General features: G+C 41.3%; 1 protein-coding gene across 1 annotated transcript; it reads right to left on the bottom strand.

Annotated features, from left to right (window-relative positions):
• Positions 1-430: 430 nt before the first annotated feature.
• On the bottom strand, positions 431-15103 carry LOC109937587 (sodium- and chloride-dependent neutral and basic amino acid transporter B(0+)-like; the record flags this gene model as incomplete). The annotated part of the gene is made up of 6 exons (XM_048593204.1): positions 14916-15103; positions 13437-13590; positions 12539-12670; positions 7699-7866; positions 1366-1504; positions 431-563 (listed from the first exon to the last, which is right to left on the bottom strand). Coding segments are annotated over exons 1-6 (792 nt in total), but the record flags the coding sequence as incomplete, so codon positions are not given.
• Between the last annotated feature and the right edge of the window lie 8362 nt (positions 15104-23465).

Genomic DNA, 23465 nt, shown 5'->3' with positions numbered 1-23465 from the left:
CAGGTGTACAGTGGATGTGGAGTTAGACTAGGTTTCAGTCTGTCTAATAGTTCCTGGGTAACTGCTGAGGCAAAATCTGCAAACTTAGAGTCAGAGACATTCAAAGAGGGTCCCAAGAGCAGGGGAATTGCCTATTAGAGGTTGAAACCTCCCACACAATTCCCATATAATTTTTTGCAACAGGATATCCATAGGGACCTGACATGCATCTTTGGCTGTATATATCAGTCTTTGATGATTTGGATTCAAATTTACCTCAGGTCTGAAGTGTTGATGAATTATGGATCTCCCACTCTCCAAAGAGGCACTGTTAACATCAGCAGGGAGATAAACCAACCACTTCACAAATAATTTATAAACTTATTTTTTATTGTCTCAAGAATTTTTACTTTATCACTGGTTTTAACTCTAACCATTGCCAATCACTTACCTTTCCTGAAGATTTGATTCCTTTTGATAATGCTGCCCCAACTATCAGCCAGGCCAGAAGCAGACAGAGAGCTAAATACCAGACTATCTCTCCAGTCTCATCCATTGAACTTGTACGGTGTAAAACCACTTTACTGAAAAAAAATCACAGAAAAATGTATTACACAAGAACACTGTCCATCATTCTCACAACATATTAGATGTAATGCAACTGAGTATTTTGTCTCACATGGATTTAAATATTTTCCCAAACAAATCATTTTGACTTTTAGTCTTGGATTAATGATGAGAATTTATATGACATTTGACGTCATTAATAATTTCTCCGTATTTCTATTGTTTTATTATGGTATATGTCTTTGCTTAAATTGTCAGTGTTGATGAGATTCCCTGGAGAGTTGATTTGATTTGAAAGTTTTTCCTGAAAGTTTTTCATTAACTGCCTTACCTTGAACTGTTAAAGCTACCAGGTTTAGTCACTGTGTCTCCCAATAAATTCATCCCTTACTTATTCCTAAATGTGGTATTTGCTCCTGGGCAGATTACCCCAATTCACTTCCCAGACTATGGGTTAAACACAAAGCTGTATTGAATTTAAAACAGAGAGCTGATATCAGTCACAGATAATAATAAATAATGCTTAAAAATTCTAGTGGTAAATCCCTTCCTTGATTAATTAAATAGAAAATGTTCAATATATGTTTCGTTGTTTAAATATTAAGGTAAACCTGCAGTGTTAGAAACAGGGTGTTGTCAACGAAGGACCTCTGTTATGATATTATTTTGTAACAGGAGTGTTATATAAAAAATACGTCTCTTGAAATCAAATAAGTTGTCTCTCATTAAAGGGACAATTTACCAACTAATCATCACCAGAGGGGTTACTGCCCCTGCTGTGCAGTTTGCAGGTGCTGCTCTCTGCAGCAATGTACTCACTCCCAGTATTGCTCACTCGGACCGTGGTGAGGAACGGAGATTGCAGATCCATTTGGACAAGTTTCATTGTTCGCCTGCAGCCATGTTGTATTAACGATTTCAAAATATCCGTCGTCCAGAGTGAGATTGCAGACTGGACCTAGATAATGTGGAATGTGTTTTAGAACTGCAGTTCATTGTGAATGATGCTGCTATTTCTAACGATTATATTCAGAGCCAGTGTTCACACTGGGTGAGTCAGTCCAGTCTCTTGGAGGTTTCAGAGGGGTCGGACACAGGAGTACATTTGTAAATTCCACTTAAAGCACAATTCGGGAACCCATAGTCTGTGTGATCGTCAATTTTTTTTGGTGAATTTTTCAATGTTAGCAATTCTACAGCCAAACGAAGAAACTAAATTAAAAGCAACTGTTACTATTAGTCATAACTGTAAAGAAGTAGTTGGATATGAAGGAAGGCTTTAGGGAATAAAAATATGTCCTGAATTAAATCTAAATTGTAATGCATGTTCACTGACTTTGAGAAAAGCTTTCCCAGACATTCAGTTGAGCAGCCTATGTACAATCCTAGAAAGCGGAGTCGCAGGTAGACTGAGTTGTGAAGAAGCTGTTTGGCACATTGGCCTTCATTGGTCAGGACATTAAATACAGGAGTTGAGATGTCGTATTGCGTCTGTACAGGACATTGGTGAGGTCACTTTTAGAATATTGCAATCAATTTTTGCCTCCCTCGTATAGGAAAGATACGTTAAACTTGAAATGGTGCAAAAAAGATTTACAAGGATGTTGCTTGGCCTGCTGTGTTCATCCAGCTCTACACCTTGTTATCTTACAAGGATGTTGCCAGGATTGAATGATTTGAGCTAAGGGAGAGGCTGAATGGGGCATTCATCCCCGGAGCATTGGAGGCTGAAGGGTGACTTTATAGAGGTTTATAAAATCACAAGGCATTTGGACAGCTGAATCTAAAGTCTTTTTCCTTGAGTAGGGGAGTCCAAAACTGGAAGGTACAATTTAAAGTGAGATGGGAAAGATTTAAAAGGTACCTGAGAGGCAACATTTTCACGAGAGGGTGGTGCATGTATGGAACGAGATGCCAGAGTAGGTGGTGGAGTACCGACATAACTACCACTAAAAGTGTGCTCATCCCAATTTCCTGCACCTGTCCAATATCCTCAAATGTTATGACATTTGAAGTGCTTATCCCAATATTTTTTAAAAGTTGTACATTGTCAAGCCCCCACTACCTTCCCAGGTAGTGCATTCCAGATTCCCACAACCTGACTGAAAAGTTTTTTCCCAAATCCCCTCTAAATCTCCTGCCCCTTACCCTAAGACTAAGCCCCTTTGTGATTGACCCTTCAACCAAGGGGTACAGCTGTTCTCAATTCTAATTCTATCCCAATGGGAAGGATTTAGAGTGATCTGAGGCAAGTGCTGGCAAATGCATCTAAATCAGTTTAGGATATCCGGTCGGTGTGGACGAATTGTCCCTAAGGGTCTGTTTTTGTGCTGTACAACTCAATGACTGTCTGACATGATTGATGGAAATCACATGACCTCCTGTAACAGTTGATGACTCATGACCGAATGTTCTGGTTTCTGGATCCTGGGAGATGGATGTATGTCGGACAATATTTATGAGGATCCTGCACAGGTCCTGGCATTTGGACACATATGGGAATGCCTGGCTAGTTTAAACATCCAATGGGCTCATTCTTTGCTGCCTTAGACATTCTGCAAATGAATGGAGACTTAGACCAAAGAGATAGCACTTCCCTGCAAACTAATCCTGGGAAGGCTGCATGGAATAAAACCTAGCCTATCAGCTGGATAACACCATAACCGCAAGTCTTCCTACCCCTCTTCCCCCCATCACAGCTGGTCAGCCCCCAACCACCTCAAACCTTGATTCTCGTCTGACGACTACCCAACTACCCCCTGGATTAGTCTACACCCCTCCAGTGAGGTGGCACAGCTACTCTCTTCACCACCCAACTTACTCACTACCCACCCTTGATGTCACACTACCCTGCCAGCTCAGGCTGTGTACTCTCTGACCACCCACCCAATTACTCCCCTGCCCTGACTACATCCCAGCCCACCGCCTGACTACCTTCGTTAATTACTACCGTGCCAACCTACACCCCACTGACCAGCCTGTGACCCCAAACACCCAACTACCTAACACACACATCTCTTCCTTCACTACACCCTCCCTTAAAACGTATGAATATCACATGAATGGTGATAAATGAGGGACAATCCTTTTCATTGTTCCCTTGTCAACAGTTGGAAATTCCCAATCTTTTTGTAGAATCCCTACAGTGCGGAAACAGGCCACTCAGCCCAACAAGTTCACACCGACCTTCCAAAGATCATCCCACCCAGACCCAGCCCCAGCCCCCTGCCCTATCTCTGTAAGCCTGCATTTCCCATGGTTAACCTACACATCCCTGAACACTATGGGCAATTTAACATGGTCAATCCATCTAACTTGCGCATCTTTGGACTGTGGGATGAAACTGACACCCGGTGGAAACTCATGCAGACACAGGGAGAATGTGCAAACTCCACACAGGGTGGAGTTGAACCCTGGTCCATGGCGCTGTGAGACAGCAGTGTTAACCATTGAGCTACCATGCCACCTGTAATTGGCTTGGTCTGTCCCAGAATCTTGGGGGTTCAGGAAAATCATAACCTGAGCACTCACTATCTCTGAAGCTACCTTTTTTAGTAGGGATCAATCCCTGAGAATTTTTTAGATTTTAGTCCCTTAAGTTCCTCCAATACTTTCTCTCTTCTGCTTTTAATTTCCTTAATTTGTTCACTTTTTTTTAGCCCAGAGGTTACCATCTCTTTCTGGTATGTACCTTGTTTATGGTTTTTTTATGTATCTCTGCCATCTCCTATTCCACATACATCCTCTCTCTAACACTTACTTTAGTCACTCCCGTCATTTTTAAATACTTGTAAAAGCTCTTATAGCCTTTATCTATATTCCTTCCTATTTTATATTTATTTTTCATTTTCTCCCTTTCTATCAAAATTTTGACGGCCCTTTGCTGGTTTCTAAAATGCTCCCAATTTTCAGGCTGGCAACTTTATTTTCTTATTTTAATCTAATACCATATTAAAACATCCTGAGGAAGCTACCAATGGATCTTTCTGCTAAGCTTTTGTTTTCCAGTGGATATAATTTCAGTTAAACATTTTAAATTGTTTCTTTAGCTATCTCACACATTTTATTTTCTGCCATACCTTTTGGTCAACTTCATCCATGGCTCCACTCATACCTACTTAATTGACTTTATTTTATGTTATGATCCTTGTTCATGATGAGAGCATTTTTGATTGTTTCTTAGAGCAGTATATTGCAGAACCTACCTGGGATCAGGCTATTTTAAAATAGACCAATATGTAATGAGGAAGGATTAATAAGAGATCTTGTTGTTTAGTATCATCTAAGGAGTAGTGATCACAAGATGTGAGAACTTCAAATTCAGTTTGAGGGAGAGTAACTCGGGTCTTAAACTACTGTTCTCAACTTGAATAAGGGCAATTATTTGAAGGAAAAATTAGAATCATAGAATTTAACAATATGAAAGGCGGTTATTCAACCCATCATATTGAATTATCTGAAACCACTTGGGAGAATTGACTAAGGGAAAGGTAGGTAGAAAAACAGTGGCAGATATTTAAACAAATAATTAATAATGACCAGCAGGCTAGTAATCTAGAGGGCCAGGCTAATATTCTGAGTAAATGGGCTTAAACTTCATGGCAAATGGTGGAATTTGAATTAAATTAATAAAGGCCTGGAATTAAAAGTAAGCTTGATGGTGCTATGTAACCATTGTTTACTGTCATAAAACCCACTGCTTCACTAATATCCTTTAGGGAAGGAACTATGTTGTCTTTACCTGCTCTAGCCTAGATGTGACTCCAGACCCACAGTAATGTGATTGATTCTTAAATGCCCTGAAATGGCCAAGTAAGTGACTCAGTTCTGTCAAACAGTTACAAAACAGAAAAAGGATGAAACTGGACAAGACAACTGGAATCAAATTAGACATCGGATGCAACAGGCAGATCTCAGAATGAGATTGTAACTAGGTGAAGCTACAACACAGGAGTAATTGCATGCCTGACAGTGCGAGCAACATGTGATAGACAGCTAAACCATCTCACAACCAACTTGTCAGATTGTATCTCTGCAGGACTGCCATGTCCAGTCATGAAAGGTGATGGATAATTAAACAACTCACTGAAGGAAGAAGTTTCAGAAATATTTCCACCCTTAATGATGGAGGAACCCAACACAAAAATGTAAAAGCAAGGCTAAACCATTTTCAACCTTCTTAAGTCAGAATTGCCAAGTGGATGACCTACCTTGTTCTTCTCCTGAGGACTCCAACATCACAGATGCCAGTCTTCAACCAACTCAGTTCACTTCACATGATATCAAGAAACAGGTGAGAGTCAAAGAATGTATTGGACACTGCAAGGGCTGTGGGCCTTGACAACATTCACAGAACAGCACTGAAACTCCAAATTAATCTGCTCCAGAACTTTCTGCTCCCCTAACCAAGCTTTTTCAAAATAGTTGCAACACTGGTATCTACCATAAAATGTGGAAAAGTACCCAGGTATGTCCTGAACACAAAAAGTAGGACAAATCCAACCCATTCAATTACCACTCAATCAGTCTACTCTTGATCATCAACAAAATGATAGAAGTGGTCATCAATAATCCTATCCAGCAGAATTTTCTCTTCTATAACCTGCTTACTGAAGATTAGCTCTCAGTAGAAATGATCATTTTCTCCTTTTTGCACCTCCATTTACACCTTTTTAACATATCAATCTCTCCTTCACCACCATTAGAAACCTCTTTGTCTATGGCTCTGAGCATCCTTCCAATCTGTTTCACTTGCTCCTCCTCCACCCGCCGTTTAAAGCATGTAAAGTGCCATTTCCCAACCCCTTCTCAGTTCAGAAGAAGTCATTTTGGACTCAAAATATTAACTGTTTCTCTCTCTGGAGATGCTGTCAGACCCGCTGAGCTTCTCCAGTACTTTCTCCCTTTATTTAGGTAGAGACCCAGGCAGGTAATGAGGCAGGATGGCAGCTGGGTGAGGGGGAGAATGCCAGGTGAGTGAGGAAGTAGTGTGTCAGGTGGGTGAGGGATTTGGGTGCCAGATGGTGCCATTCTAGATTACTGTATAATTGGGGTGGTGCGGTAGAGCACTGGAATGCCGATGGGTCAAGGGATGAATGTTCCTGGTGGGTAAGTGGGTATACTTGCCAGCTGGGTTGTTGGTACAGGTGCAGGGGTGAGGGGGTATGGCTATTGAGCAGGGGAGTGGAATGGCAGGTAAATGAATGAGGAGGTAAGATAGGCTGCAGGCTGACAGATCGGAGGTGAGTTGGGACATTGTGGGTATGTATATCATCGGGGAGAGGTCATGGGTTTTGGGATGGCAATTTGGATTAGGTTGGATTGGGAGAGGAGGGATTACTGGAATTAGGTTGTGGCTGGGCAGAATATTGTGTCACGTCCACAGGAAGAGATTAATCACGGAGAAGAGAGAAGTGGTGGGTCCAAGTGTGGAGTTGGAAGGTCAGGAGGGTGGGAGCCGGTGATGAATCATGTGCGGGTAGGGTAGTTGAGACTTTGGGCCATTGGGAGGGGTCAGGCCAGGGGCAGAGGATGTGGGATGTTTTGGTGATTGTGATGGGCTGGTAGTGTGTTTGCAGAAGTGGGTGTAAGTGCTATGTTGAGTTTGATAGTCACCCAGGAGTAAGTGCAAATTTTCATTGTCTAACATTTCCTGACGAAATATTCAAGTGGATATATCAGAACCCTCCTGTCTTTGTGGCTGAACAAGAATCTTCCTGTTGAAAGACTGGGGCCATTGTCAATGTCTCTCATAGAATCATAGAATCCCTACAGTGTGGAGACAGGCCCTTCAGCCCAACAAGTCGACACTCCCGAGAGCATCCCAACCAGACCCATCCCCATCTGCCTACCCATTCCCTGTAACGCTGCATTTCCCATGGCTAACACACCTAGTATACACATCCCTGGGCATTATGGGCAGGTTAGCATGGCCAATCCACCTAGCCTATACATCTTTGTACTGTGGAAGGAAACTGGAGCACCCAGTGGAAACTCATGCAGACACAGATAGTTTTTTGAGGGTGGAATCAAACTGAGGTCCCTGGTGCTGTGAGGCAGCAGTGCTAACCACTGAGCCGTCATGCCGCCCTTAACAGTAACAGAATGAACAGTCGTTATCTGCAATTTTCTCAACTGAAGTGAGTACTGTACCTTTAGGAGTCCTGCTGCATGTTTCATCTGCTCCCCACCAACTGAAGCAGTCTGTCCATGGTAGGGGTGATTGGAAGGAGGCAAACAGGTAGTACAGACTGTAGCCAATGATGCAGCAGTAAGAAATGTCACCAATCGTGGCCACAAGGACCATTGCAATCCCCACACCTGAGGATAGAAGAAAGAAGAGGAGATTACATTGAGCACTAATGATCTGAAACAGAAAATTGACATGGGCTATGCTGGTTAAACAAACCAAGTGTACTTTTTTGCATGGAGTGGCTTGTTGCAATCAGTGGAACATTAATGAAATGACGCCCTTGCCTTAAGCAAGATGTAGCTAATTACATGATAGCAGCCAGGTACAAATTATATTGATAAGGACTCTTCTGGCACAGTAGAAGTATCTCTACTTCTGGACCAGGAGGCCTGGGTTTAAGTCACATTTGCTCCTCGAGGTGGTGTCATAATATCTCTATATTGGATCTACATTAGTAATGTTAAAGGTCTTGTAGTTCAGTGTTACTATCTTTGCCACAGGACCAGGAGGCATGGATTTAAATCCCAACCTGCTCCAGAGGTGTGTTGTAAAACTTTGAACAGGTTGATTTGAAGTATCTGCATTGGTATGATATACATTATTACTGAGACAATGAGAGTGACCTATCAAAATTGAATATTTGCCAACCGTGAAATTCCAATCAGGTTACGCCTTGATTCTTCCCAGATTGGAGTTGCTGAGTTGGAGACTGAATTTAAGACCCTGACATGGAAGGAGCTGGGGTGTACGTGGATATAATTACATTTGATGTTTGGATTGAGAGGGAGGAATCGCAACCAAGATGTTAAGTGTTTACTTTAAATGGATGTGAGCTAAATTGGCCACAATAAACTTGAAATCGAAATGTAGGACATTTTGAAAGTAATTTTTGGTATGACACAAAAGCAGTAAAAACCCTGGAGACAAGAATTCCATTTGTGCAGCGTAACAACAATAGGTAACAAATGAGGCAAGAAACAGGATCAAACTGACAGAAAAAAAAATCCTACAAACGTGAGGAGAAGTCACAATCTAGCAGATTGAGAAAGCTTGATTAAAACAATAATGGGAAAATAAGAAAGTCTCCGGTATTACAATTGCTAATCTTGAGCTAATTCAGTTCACTCCACATGCCAGCATTTGAGCAAATGCGACAACAAGGAGTTCCACTTAATTTGAATTTAGAGCAAATTACTGCCTGGTACCAAACCAAGCATAAGAGAAGACAGTCCAAGTTATTTGAGGATGTGGCTGGTGGAGTTCCGTAGCACTATTTCCAAGACCCAACACTCTTCAGCTCCTTCATCAGTGGCTTTCCCTCTGACATAATGTTCAGTTCAATTTTCAAAATTTCAGACAATGATTTAGTGTGACTGCATGCAGCAAGACCTGTACGGTGACATTATAACTAACATCATAACAAAAGTGCTTTACAGTGACCATCACTAACAAAGTGGGTGATTACCATCTTGCCTTGACATTTAATAGCATTACCATTAAGAAGTCCCTCATTATTGACAACCTGAGATTTGCCATCGACTAGAAAAGTAATGGGACCAGAACTTCACCTCCAACTGTACTCATTGCTCCCTGAGCCCCCACATCACACCTTAGTGATATAACACAGTGTGGAGCTAAAGGAACACAGCAGGCCGGGCAGCATCAGAGGTGCAGAAAAGCTGACGTCTCGGGTCAAGACCCTTCTTCAAGATTTCTGAAGAAGGGTCCCAACCCGAAATGTCAGCTTTCCTGCTCCTTTGATGCTGCCTGGTCTGCTGTGTTCCTTCAGCTCCATACTGTGTTATCTCAGACTTCAGCATCAGCAGTTCTTACTACACCTTAGTGATGCCCACCCTGCTCCTCGACACTCCCCAAGGTGATGGTAATTGCCAATAACCCCCTCCCTCCTACTGTAATCTACCATGGCTCTGATGCTGTTCTGCCAACACCCCATTAGACCTTGAGATTTCCCCCATTACTGTTCTTGCTCCCACCTCCACAAATGATTTTTTTTTTTCTCTTTCCAGTTTTGGCATCCCCCACTCCTGTTGGGCCAAAGGGTATGTTTCTGTGCTGTATGACTTAATGACTGTATGGCTATGGTAGTGATCTACCTGCTGCTCCTTCAGGCCCAACCACCACTCCCCCACCCTTTGGTCCTTACCTGGCGATCAATGGACAGACTACCAGGACTGCAATTGCTCCAGACCTCCATCAGGCATCCACAAGCAGCCCTGAGACATGAGTGCCCAGATTCCTGACTGCTGTCTGTGCAGCTCCCCAGCTGATGGTACACGATTGGGGCCATTGTCAATGTCTCTCATGGAAGCATAGAATCCCTACAGTGTGGAGACAGGTGCCTCTGGCACACTGCTGATCACAGGCCTCCATTTTGTAAAACAACCTTCTACCACCACACTCTGTCTTCTACCATCAAACCAATTTTGTATCCAATTGGCTACCGATTCCTGGATCCCGTGAGATTTAACCCTACTCAACAAGTCACCATGCGGTAACTTGTCAAAGGCCTTGCTAATGTCCATGTGAACAACATCTACGCACCGTCCTCATTTACTTTCTTGGTGACCTCTTCAAAAGCTCAATCAAATTCATGAGTCACAATTTCCCATCCAAAATGCCATGCTGCCTATCCCAAATGAGTCCTTGCCTCTCCAAATACTTATAGATCCTGCCTCTCAGAATCCCTTCCAACAATTTACTCACCATGGACATAAGGCTCACCAGTTAGTAGTTCCCAGGCATTTCCCTGCAGTCTTTCTTAAATAATGTTACCACATTAGCCATCCTCCAACCTTTGGGCACTTCACCCATGGCTGTTGAGGATACAAATAACACTAACAGGGGCCCTGCAATTTCCTCCCTAGCCTCTCACAAAGCCCTGGATACACCTTATCAGGTACCAGAGATTTATCTATGTTAATGCATTTTAAGATTTCTAGCACCACCTCTTCTGTAATGTGGGCACTCTTCGAGGCATCACTATTTGTTTCCCCAAGTTCTCTAGCATCCATATCTTTCTTGACGGTAAATACTGTCGAGAAATATTCATTTAGAATCTCATCCATCTCTTGTGGCTCCAAACGTAGATGACCTCGTTGATCTTTACATGGCACTATTCTCTCCCTAGTTGCTCTTTTGCCCTTCATGTACTTGTAGAATCTCTTTGGATTCTTGTTTACTTTATCTGCCAATGCTATCTAATGTCCCATTTTAGCGCTCCTGATTTCTTTCTAAAGTGTACTCTGACACACTCTATACTCCTCAAAGAATTCACTTGAACCCAGCTGCTAATACATTCATTTGCCTTCTTCTTTTTCAAAACAAATTACTTCAATAACTCAAGTCATCCAGGGTTCCCTGCTCCTGCCGGCATTAACGTTCACTCTAACAGGAACATGCTGGCCCTGAATCCTCATTACCTCACTTTTGAAAGCGTCCCACTTACCAGGTATCCCCTTGCCTGCAAACAGCCTCCCCTAAACAACTTTTGAAAGCCCCTGCCTAAGAACATCAGAATTGGCCTTGCCTGAATTTAAAACTTTAACTTGTGGACCACGTCTATCCTTTTCAAAAACTATTTTAAAACTAATGAATTATGGTCACTGATCCCAAAGTGCTTCCCTACTTACACTTCCGTCACTTGCCCTGCCTTATTTCCAAAGAGGAGGTCAAGTTTTGTCCCTTCTTTAGAAGGGACATCTACAAACTGCATGAGAAATTCTGCTTGAACACATTTAATAAATTTCTCTCCATCCAAGCCCTTAACACTATGGAACTCCCAGTTGATATTAGGAAATTTAAATCCTCGATTATTACAAGGAATTTTAAATGATTAAATAATTCATGTGTGGACAACATGCCTTTTCTGTTTCCTAGAATTCATAACAGGAGAACACAAACTTAGTATTGGAGCTCATTCGATCCTGAGTGAAGTGAGAAAGTGACCATTCTCATAAAGTATATTGGTCATAAGTTCTCTCTGCCAAGACTGTTAATATTCAAGATTGAGATTAGGAGACTTTTAAAATATAAGTTATAGGCAGCAGGGAATGTAGAGCAAAACAAAAATGTAGATCATGGTGCAGTAGACTGGAGCAACTGCTGTTTCAAATGTTGAGCATTACTGCAGGTTAAAGCACAAGGTAGTATGTTAACAAACACAAACTGCACCATCAGGAAATAAAATGCCTACATTCCAAAGATTCAGTCTTGTCTGCATCTATATGGTCTGGAGTAATTCCATAGATTAACACAAGATGCATTTTAATGACATAATTTATTATAAACAGTTAAGCTTTTAAATAATTAATGTAAACACAAGAATGCATTAGCATTCAGATGTTACACTGTTATCTTGTGTGAAAACTTAATAAATATAAATTATACAATGATGAGGAAGAAAGACAATTGTTTTCTTTTGCTCTAGATATTTTAATTAGTTTAATTAGACATGTTATGGCACACTTCTGGGAGCAGGTGGGATTTAAACCCAAGTCAAGTCAGTCATCAGTAACTGGAATAATTCCACACACGATGGGATTTGTGCTTCAAAGAATGTGTAGGCATGGGTATCTTCAAGAGTGACTCACTCCCTGCATCCGCTAGTGAGAAAGCACACTGGATCAAGCTCCAATCAGCAACTTAATGGCTGAGTGTCGAGCTTCTCAGTGAATTGCAAGCTTCAGTCTTGAAGTCCTGCAGACAATTCAGAGACCAGCAGCTTTCACAGACCTAGAGGTCGCCACTGCACAATCAGACTGCTGCCAAATAAACACTAACCTTGTAACATGGGCACAGCTTTCCAGATGGCAACAGGCCCAAGGCTGGCAAACTGTCCAAAGGAAGATTCCAAGAAAAACATTGGCATCCCGACAAGTGCCAGCATGAGTGTGTAGGGAATAAGGAATGCACCTGGAAAATAGGGGAAAAAAATTCAATGAGTTTTAAAGGTGAATAGAACTGAAATACACATTCAAGGTGAACTCCTAAAATCACATTGAAAGCTTGTATGTCTGTCTATCTGTCGATTTATCTTTCCATTTAGCTTTTTTATCTATTGAGCCAGAATGATTTTAGTTCAATTATTCTTTTCCTAATATGAAAATTCAATTATCTTCATTCTCTCTTCTTTTAATAGTTCAGATGACTGTGTGATTTTATGATGTGAATTAACATTAGCGTTTGGGAAGAGTTTAGATCTTAGCTTCAATTCTGAAAGTGCAATAAATCAATGAACTTCCAGGAAAGTTGCCACCTTCTAAAATTCACCATTTAGCAGTTCAGCATACAATTTTTCTATTTAAAAAAATTATATGTCATGACATGTGGCAAATGTGTACAATTCAAGCATGTTCAACAATAACACTTCAACGATGTTTAAAATTAGTAAATTATCAATTGAACAAACATCTCAAAACTTGTTCATATTCATTTTAATTATAATCTATTTGACGCACTACACTGTTACCATAACAATAAAATATTGATTCATCATTCCAAAAATAGTGTGTAAATATTTTAAGGCTGTGAGATTGAACTTGATCATCAATTTTATAGCAGCATTTTCTAACTCTGTATCACAATAAACTGGTTCAGTTTTCAGTTAATTTACTATGCTTTCAAAATGACTTTCTAATTTTGCTTTCTCTTTGCTGTATTTTGGATTGATCTGCATTACCTCCTCCATTTCTGTAAGCCAGGTAAGGGAATCTCCAGACATTGCCCAGACCCACGGCACAGCCGATCACTGAGAGCAAGTAGTCAGTCTTCGAGGACCAGTTACCTCTTTTCACGTTCTCATCACTTTCGCTCACACGTTCGTCGGTGGCAGCCTGAGAGAAGGAGAGGAAGTGGCAATGAAGACGCTATCCTTTCTCAGACTACGGTTCAAGTAAAAAGTATGACTTGTACATTAAAGAAACACCCACCTTTGTGGTCAGCGATATAACAAGCACCCCATCCCTGTCACAGACAGTGAAAGGAGCAGTGAAGAAATATCTAACTATGTCAGTAGTCGAGGCTTTCTGTTTTGAAATGTGCAAGTGCTGGCGGAATACATAAATGGAGATTACCATTACTAAACTGCTGTAAACTATCAAGTTGCCCGTTCAACCAAGCAGATTAAAGAATTTTTCCAGACAGCTAAGAAGGATAAAAATTGATAATAAAAAAGCTAACTTCAAAGGAAAATTACAGAGTAACATAAAAAATGGGACACAGGGAGCTGATTATGTACAAGCTGTTACAGCATGAGCGAAAGTTATTATTTAAAAAATACAGCAATTAATCATGTTTAACAAGATTTCACAAATAAAATTATATTCTCAAGGTCAGATCAGTTGTAAATTATTACATAAAGTGTTGTTATTAATCAAATGACTGCTCAAATCCCAATTAGCCATCTTTGAACAAGACTATATTTTTATGATGTTTCTAACAGTGATGTGAGAACAGAAATGGGTTGTTCTTGTCAGATCATTAATGGTGCTGTTTGCTATCTGTGACCTAAAATGTCACCTCTTCTTTACACTGATAAAACCTTTAGTTCTCTCAGGACAGTGACTTGAAAAGAATTCGTGAATTTACACATATATATTAATCAATTAAAACCTTCTAACTGATTAAAGATTTAACAGTATCTTAGGTTTGTTTAATACGTCCTCATCAGTGGTGTGACCCTTTGACGTTTTACTTATAAATTCTTTACTTATAAATACTTATAAACCTTTCTCACTAACACCTGAAGAAGGAGCAAAGCTCTGAAAGCTTGTGTTTTCAATAAAATCTGCTGGACTACACACTGGTGTTGTCTGGTTTCTGACCTTATCTATGATGGGGGAGATTGCGTGTTACAGCCCAATCTCTGGTGGATCAGAGAATGGCCAACTGCAACTTGAATGTTTCTACTTTAATCTGCATTTGCAGCCACTCATGAGGTCACGCTCCCATCCAAATGGGTATTGGGAGTAATTTTGTCAAAGATCCTGTAAATTCTAAGCCATCTGCTCCATTTAGCAGCACTCCCTTGTCAATTTGAAACACACTGAATCCCACAGAGAGTGAAGAGAGACTCTGCAATTCACAATAACCCCCAAATTATCAGCACTTCTCAGGATTTTACATTACATATCAGTCATGTTTTGATAAAAATACTCACCAGATCCTTTGAAGAATATGTTTGATGTTTATTCTGCAACAACCCAGATATGGTGAAGCCACTCATGTCTATTTTGGAAATCTATGAATAATTCTTGCACTTCCTCAGGGGTTCAACATTGACACCTTTGTCAAAAGGCTTCAAACTTCACACTGTTCCAAGAATCCTCTAGAAATGATTTGGCTTCATCCACCAGATAATGGTGACTAAACAATCTGAAGGCAGTTCCTGCTACATTTTAGAAGCAGTCCTTATCTGTTTAGTAAATCTCTGGTGACATTCAAATTCCTGGATTAAACCTGTTCCTAATTACTCAATTTTCACACTGAATATTTCTAGTGCGTGACTACATTACCTTTAAATACTATAGAATTTCAGTTTTTCTACAGAGACAGGTTTGACAGCATTTGTAAGAGAACCAGCAACAGGAATAACTACACAAAGGAATCAGTGAGAACACTGCATCACAAAGCCTGAAAAAGTGCAGTTTGTTCTAACTTGAAAACAGGTTATAAAAAATGCCATTGTTCAATGAGAGTGTCAACTGTAACCAAATGTACCAATGGATGTTTCATCAAATGATTTCCTCCAGGCTTTAGTTATTGTCAGCCCTATACATCAGTCTGGAGATGCACTGCATTCCTGTGCTAAATGGAAACTCATTAGTCCCATTGGAAGATGCTTCATTGTTACCCAAGGTATCCTTTCCTCCAATTGACATTCTTTTATATCAGGTATAAACAATTGTATTGAGAAACCATTATTTGTTATCCCTCTGGCACTTTTTCAGGGTTGTGCAAGCAGGCCGGAGATTTATCATCAATTCCTAGCTACTGCATGCCAACCCTGGATGCTTGACAATCCTTTTGCCTCAGTTTCCCACAGGGTGACCTGCTAATTCCATCAGTCCCACAGGCAGGTGAGCATCAAAGTCAGGATACTCCACAAGTGAAGAGTAAAGCCAATTAAAACTTGTTTCATAGGCATTTGAGTGGGATCTTGAGCATGGATTACTACTTAACGCAATGGAATCATAGAACCCCACTGTGTGGAGGCAGGTCATTTGGTTCATCCAGTATGCGCCAATCCTCCGAAGAACATCCCATGCAGTCCCAACTCCCTACCCTATCCCTGTAACCCTGTATTTCTCATGGCTAACCTACTTGGCCTGCACATCACTGGACACAATGGCCAATTTAGCATGGTCAAAGCACCTAACCTGCACATCTTTGGACTGTGGGAGGAAACCGGAGCACCCGGAATAAACCCACACAGACATGGGTAGAACGTGTAAGCTCCACACAGGCAATCACCTGCTGGTGGAATTGAACCTGGTTCCCCGGTGCTGTGAGGCAGCAGTGCTAGCCGCTGAATTACAACGTTACCATATGTAGTGGAGCAGTCTCATGCTGTTAGTCTGACATACGAGCTTGGGAAAAGCGTGTGCACTGAGGCCCGCTGCTCCAGTGATGCTAAGCAGAGGGGGTATCGACACCACTGGATAGGCTGGCAGCAGCCTGTAGATTGGTGCCAATGGGCAGATTGGTCAATGTGAATACATTGATACCATTGTGTAGATTGACAAAAGGAGGTAGATTGGGAGCAGTGAATAGACTGGTAGATTGGAAATGGAGAGATTGGCAGCAGCAGGGAGATTGGAAAAGCTGTGGAGATTGGCAAATGTGTGGAGGTTCGCAAAGGGGTGGAGACTGCCAGCAGCAGTGGAGAAAGGAACATCAGAGTCATGATGCTGGGCTACAGCAGATTCCTAGAGTGTAGTTGAAGTGATTATTGGGATTAGGTGATATACTAATAAGACATGGGCACTGATGCAATATCATCCAGTCTTACTCTCTTAACCTCACGATAAGATGAAGCCACAGTAAGATGTATTTTTAAATAAAGTTAATGTTGACTCTAAATTAGCAAACTCTGTAAATACAAAGAAGAATTAGACTTGGTGGGGTGGGGGGCAATAATGCATGCAAATATGGTACCATCCACCATTGTCTTATAATTTGACTGGAATAATTATTCGACTGGAATAGCTGATACCTTTAACCGAGGAGAATCATCCCTGCAGAGACTTGAGTCCACAGTGCTTTCTTATAATTGCTAAGGGACACTTGAAAGGGTTCTCTTAGGAATTTTGATTTTGAACCTTGAGAGAAGATGGGAGCAATGTTGTTCTCAATCAGAAGCAGCAGTGATCTCTATTACAAGGCATTTTACATTTTCATCTCTACTTGCGTGAAAGTAGATATGAAGTGATAACCAACCATGAACCAGTAGTAACCTCTTTAAAAACCCACAAGAACACACCACCCACTTGAGAAACATTGAGTACTCAACCTACTGTGGTACATGTATGCGTGATAATTGTAAGGCAGGCAAGTTAATGTGATAATTTTTTTTTGTGCCAACATTCAGCCATAAATGAGATATGAGGAAATGATTGTTAAGGAACATCTTAACTTATACAAGCTTAAATGTTGTGCCAAACATCAAACAGCACAAAACCAGACTAGATATTCCATCTATGTATGACAACTGTGTGGTCACATAACTAGAAAGATGTGACTAAGAAAACAGCCACAAATGAACTCACTCACAAAGTCATCACATTGTTCAAACTGAGCTCATCGTCATAACTGCAACAGATTTCACGTTATGTACCAAGTTTACTGCCAAACACTGATGAAAGGTATCAATATGACACATGAAGGTTTAGAGGGACTTGTCAAAAAAAAACAACTGCTTCCAATACAGGTCGGTTTTTGGGAATTGACCAAACTAATTAGTGTTTGCCAAGCCGAGCATCTGAAATGTCAAATCTTCATCATCCTCTCAAGATGCTTAAAGAACTCCAGATAGAGTTCAGTGTTGATTTTGCAGTTTTACCCACTGGCAAAACAATAACTTGGCATCACTGATGACCGAAACAGGTTCCCTGCCGTGAAAATAGCTGATTAAACTTCCACAAAAGTAGTCCCCTCAAAACTTGATTAGATTTCCACTTTGCTTGGATTCACTAAAATGCTAAGAAGTGACAAAAAGGGGACAAATAGAGTTAAGGAAAATCCAGTTGGTTTCTACAAATACATTAAGGACAAAAGAGTAGCTAGGGAGAGAATAGGGACCCTCAAAGATCAGCAAAGCTGCCTTTGTGTGGAACTGCAGGAGATAGTGAGATACTAAATAAATATTTTGCAGTAATGTTCACTGTGGAGAAGGATATCGAATCTAGAGAACTTGAGGAAATAAATAGTGATATCTTGAAAAGTGTCCATATTACAGAGGACAGGTGCTGAACATCTTAAAACACTTAAAGATGGATAAATCCCTGGGACCAGATCAGGTGTACCCTAGAACTCTGTAGGAAGCTAGGAAAGTGATTGCTGGGGCCCTTGCTGAGATATTTGTACCATTGATAGCCACAGGTGAGGAGCCAGAAGACTGGAGGTTGTCTAATGTGGTGCCACTATTTCAGAAAGGTGGTAAGGAAAAGCCAGGGAACAGACATCAGCCTGGCATCAGTGGTAGCCAAGTTGTTGGAGGGGATTCTGAGGGATAGGATTTATATGTATTTGGAAAGGCAAGGACTGATTAGCAATAATCAACATGGCTTTGTGCATGAGAAATTGTGTAAATTGAATAAGTTTTTTGAAGAAATGATGCAGAGGACTGATGAAGGAAGAGTAGTGGACATTGTCCATATGGACTTCAGGAAGGTGTTCAACAAGGTTCCGCATGGTAGACTGGTCAACAAGGTTAGAACAGGTGAAATACAGAGAGAACTAGCTATTTGGATACAAAATTGTCTTGAAGGTAGATGACAGAGTGTGGTGGTTGAGCGTTGCTTTTTAGACTGGAGGCTTGCGACCAGTGGTGTACCGCAAGGATAGGTGCTAGGTCCACCGCTCTTTGCCATTTATATAGATTATTTGAATGTGAATGTAAGAGGTATGGTTAGTAAATTTGCAGATGACATGAGCAAGATTGAGAACAGAATGATCGAATGAGAATAAACACATGAAATTCAAAGGTTAACTGCTTAAATACAGGAGATCAAATTTTTGTGAAAGGAGATGGTCATGTTTGTAAATAAACAACCTCTGATAAAATCCAAGCCTTTGTCGTAACTGATACAAAAGTATCATTGATCACTACTAAGCGTAGTTCAAAAGTCATCACATGGAATGTGTCATTCTTCAAAGCACTCAACCCTGCTCGGAAACACTGAATCCAATTCTGACGTTGAATTCTTAAATTAAGAAAATGAGCTAAATGAGACAACACTTGATGTGGTACATCCATATCTTACTCATGAATGGCTTCTTCCACTGTTATTGAAATGTGGACTCTGTGCTGCATAGACTAGTTAGACCTGATGTAGCAATACTACATTAAAATAAGATGTGAGCAATGAGGTATTGAAAAATTCATAGAGATTTATTAGAGCTCCTGATGTACACATAAAAGAAGCTTGAGGTAATGTTAACCTATTCCATTACAAACAGTCGCACATTTTGATCAATGTGTCTTGTCTCAAGTGGCCTGAGTTAAAATGGAATCTGAGACCTTTATACCCTCATGTCACATGCTATGATACGGTGAGGATATCATGAGCATGGTTCTTAAAGCAAAACTGCATACAGCTGTGAGATTTTAGATTAGAATTAGGTTTTATTGCCATGTGTACTCAAGTACAGGAGTATAGTGAAAAGTGCACAGTGTCACCATCTTAGGTACCTCGATACAAAATCTCAGGTACAAAAATAGAAAAATTAGGAAATAAGTTTAAAAAGTTCATCATTACAGTTCTTTTTAGTATAAAGTAGAAAAGTAAAGAAATAAAGTTAGAAGTTAAGTATTATTGTCCTTTTTAAAACCATGAGCCTGCAGTGGCTCCATCCAGGGCTTTCTCCACGAGGGCTCGCTCTCCCCCGCACTGTACATGCTTTCACTCATGCTACGCGAAGTACCACTCAGGCTCACCAACCACTTCACCACCAACCGCCATCTAGGCTCGTGCTGGTCTCCAGCCACTGCTATGCTTCATTGCTGCCATTGCCTCCACGAGCAAGCTCTCTCCAGAAGGTGTTTAAAATAAAGCGCTAATAAAACAAAAAAAAAAACGAGAAAAGAAGTAAATTAAGAAAAGCCGACGGATTGGATGAGACCCAAACTCAATACCCCGGACACTGTCTACTCTGGCCCCACCATCTTGGACAAGCAGGATTTATAGCAAAACCCATCACTTGAACCTCTTAACTAAAACTTGCAGTTGGTAAACTAACATTTCATCTCAATCTAAGTGATTTACTGCAAGGCTGCACCATTGTGTTAAATTAGTACAATTTGCAAGGCAGTAAGTTTACAACACCCTGCCCCTCAGATTGATTTGAAACCTGCAACACTCAAATTTCCACAAACCAGAGGCATATAACATTAGCTCATGAAACTCAAGCTCTGATAAGTCAATTATTTCTGAAATGAAAACTTTGCCTTATTCATTTATTTATTACATATGTGTATGCAAATTCCACAGTCATGTCTTAACAGAACAACATTTCAATGGCATGTGAAGAGTAACACACCTAACTATACAAATTATGTCTATCTTCTTGGATTTTGTTTCAGATAAGGAAGTGGACAAGATATATAGAAGTTTTCAAACCCGTTTAGGGCCAAGGCATTGGAACGTGATCTCATCATTAGAGAACAGTACCTGAAGTATGCCACAAAAAAAACAAGAATTTCTTTCTGTAGATACTTTGTTTCTGAGTTTCACAGAAAACTTTGAATAAACTAATCTGATTGTCCTGTAGAGACATACCAGACATGAAATCCTGTTTCTCACTCTCCACAGATGCTGGCAGACCTGCTGAGTTTGTGTCTGCTGCATTCTTTGTGTCTCCAAGGTTTTGGAGTCGATCTGTAGCTCGGGTTGTGGGTGTTGGTTGGCTCGCCGAGCTGGTTTGTTGTTCCGCAGACATTTCGTTACCGTGCTTGGTAACATCCTCAGTGCAGCCTCTGATGAAGCGTCGGTGTGTTTTCCCGCCTGGTTTTTAAACTCTGGGGTCCGTTGCGATGGATTGCCTCACTTCCAGGTTTCCTCTGTAGTGGAATGTATATAGGGTCGAGTTCAATGTGTTTATTAATAGCCTGCTTCGTGGACTGCCATGCTTCCAGGAATTCTCGTGCTTGTCTCTGCCTAGCCTGTCCCAGGATCTTGGTGTTGTCCCAGTCGAAGTTGTGGTTCTCCTTGTCCATGTGGATTGAGATGAGTGAGTATTGGTCGTGTCTTTTTGTAGCCAGTTGGTGTTCATGTACTCTTGTTGTTAGTTTCCTTCCTGTTTGTCCTGTTTGTCGTAATCGATGCTACCCAAAGGTTGCAGGAACAGTAACTCATATTCTGCTTGGGAACCCTGCAGCCCAATGGTATCAACGTGGACTTCACAAGCTTCAAAATCTCCCCTCCCCTACCGCATCCCAAAACCAGCCCAGCTCGTCCCCGCCTCCCTAACCTGTCCTTCCTCCCACCTATCCCCTCCTCCCACCTCAAGCCCCACCCCCATCTCCTACCTACTAACCTCATCCCGCCCCCTTGACCTGTCCATCCTCCCTGGACTGACCTATCTCCTCCCTAACTCCCCACCTACACTCACCTTTACTGGCTCCATCCCCACCTCTTTGACCTGTCTGTCTCCTCTCCACCTATCTTCTCCTCTATCCGTCTCCTATCCGCCTCCCCCTCTCTCCCTATTTATTTCAGAACCCCCTTCCCCTCCCCCATTTCTGAAGAAGGGTCTAGGCCTGAAACGTCAGCCTTCCTGCTCCTCTGATGCTGCTTGGCCTGCTGTGTTCATCCAGATCTACACCTTGTTATCTCAGATTATCCAGCATCTGCAGTTCCTACTATCTCTGCTAAAAATTCCAGCTTATTATTAAGCTCTAATCCATGAGCAGCATAATCTAAATGCCATTTCATGGTCGCTATTGCCCAAATTGCTGAACATCAAAGAAAAATTCAACATCACTAATAGATTCCTTCAGCACAATCAACATATCTGTCAATGATAAATGAGCAATGTAGCCTAATCCCACCTTTCAGCTTTTGATTCATAGCACTGTATGTTCTGGTAGGTTTCAAAAGTCCATCCAGGGGGTTCCTGCCCAGCACTAATAGAATTGTAGAAAGGTTACATTACAGAAAGAGGCCAGTCAGTTTATTGCATCTGTACTAGCTGAATAAAGTAGCTACCCCATTCTAATGCAACTTTGCAGCCCCTAGTCCATAGCATTGCAGGTTGCAGCACTTCAGATGTAAATCCAGGTTCTTTTTAAATGTGAGATAGTAGGAACTGCAGATGCTGGAGAAGCCTCTCTGCTCCTCTGATGCTGCTTGGCCTGCTGTGTTCATCCAGCTCTACACCTTGTTATCCCTCTTCTTTTTAAATGTGTTGAGTGTTTGTGCTTCAACCACCCAACCAGGCAGTTAATTCCAGCCACTCACCCTACCCTCAGGGTGGAAAGGGTTTTCCTCTTATCCCCTCTAATTGTTCTACCGATCGCCTTAAATCTGTGCCCACCAAGGGCAACAAGTCTTCCCAGTCCACTCTAATAAAGTCCCTCATTATTTTGTACACCTCAATTAAATCACCCACCAGCCCACATTGTTCTAAGGAAAATAAGCTTAGTGTCTCTAACCCCTCCTCATAGCTCAAATTCTGACAACATTCTTGTACATTTCCTTTGCCTCGTCTCTTGAGCAATATGCCTTTCCCATAATGTGGTAAAAAGAACTCCACCTGTGACCTAACCAGTATTTTCTATAGTTCCAGCATTGCATCTTTGCTCTTGCAATCAATACCTAACGCAATAAAGGTAAGCCTCCAAAATGTTTTCTTTAACACGTTATCTATCTATTCTGTCACCTACAGGAACCTGTAGGCATGCACTCCAAAGTTTCTCACCACTTCTGCCACTCTCAATACCTCCCATTAAAATGTATTCCAGGCTAAGTTTGCCCCTCCCAACGACATAACCTCATACATCTCCACATTGCCAACTATTTGCCAATTTCCTAACTACACACACAAACCATCAATAGCATCCTGCAGTTGACAGCCATCCTTTACACTACCAACTACAGAGCCAATTTTTGTATCATCTGAAAATTCCCCAATCATGCTTCTCACATTTCTAACTTAATCCTAAATAAATCTTTGTGAAGGATATTTTGAAGGTAATATTACTCTCCCTCTTCTACTGTACTCCCTCAGTGGTCAGTACTGCTGATTCACAGCACCAGGGACCAGGTTTTGATTCCACCCTTAAGAGACTGTCTGTGTGGAGTTTGCACATTCTCCCCATGTCTGTGTGGGTTTCCTTCGGGTGCTCCGGTTTCCTCCCACAGTTCAAAGGTGGATTGGTTATGCTAAATTGCCCATAGTGTCTAGAGTGGGAAATGTAGGGGGTGGGTCTGGGTGGGATGCTCTTCAGAGGATCGGTGTGGACTCAATGGGCCAAATGGCCTGCTTCCAC

This window comes from Rhincodon typus, unplaced genomic scaffold, assembly GCF_021869965.1.
Source record: "Rhincodon typus isolate 14 unplaced genomic scaffold, sRhiTyp1.1 hic_rhity00002485, whole genome shotgun sequence".
NCBI classification, from domain to species: domain Eukaryota; kingdom Metazoa; phylum Chordata; class Chondrichthyes; order Orectolobiformes; family Rhincodontidae; genus Rhincodon; species Rhincodon typus.
Note: the sequence above shows the minus strand (reverse complement) of the source record. Positions and strands in the feature narration are given on the sequence as shown.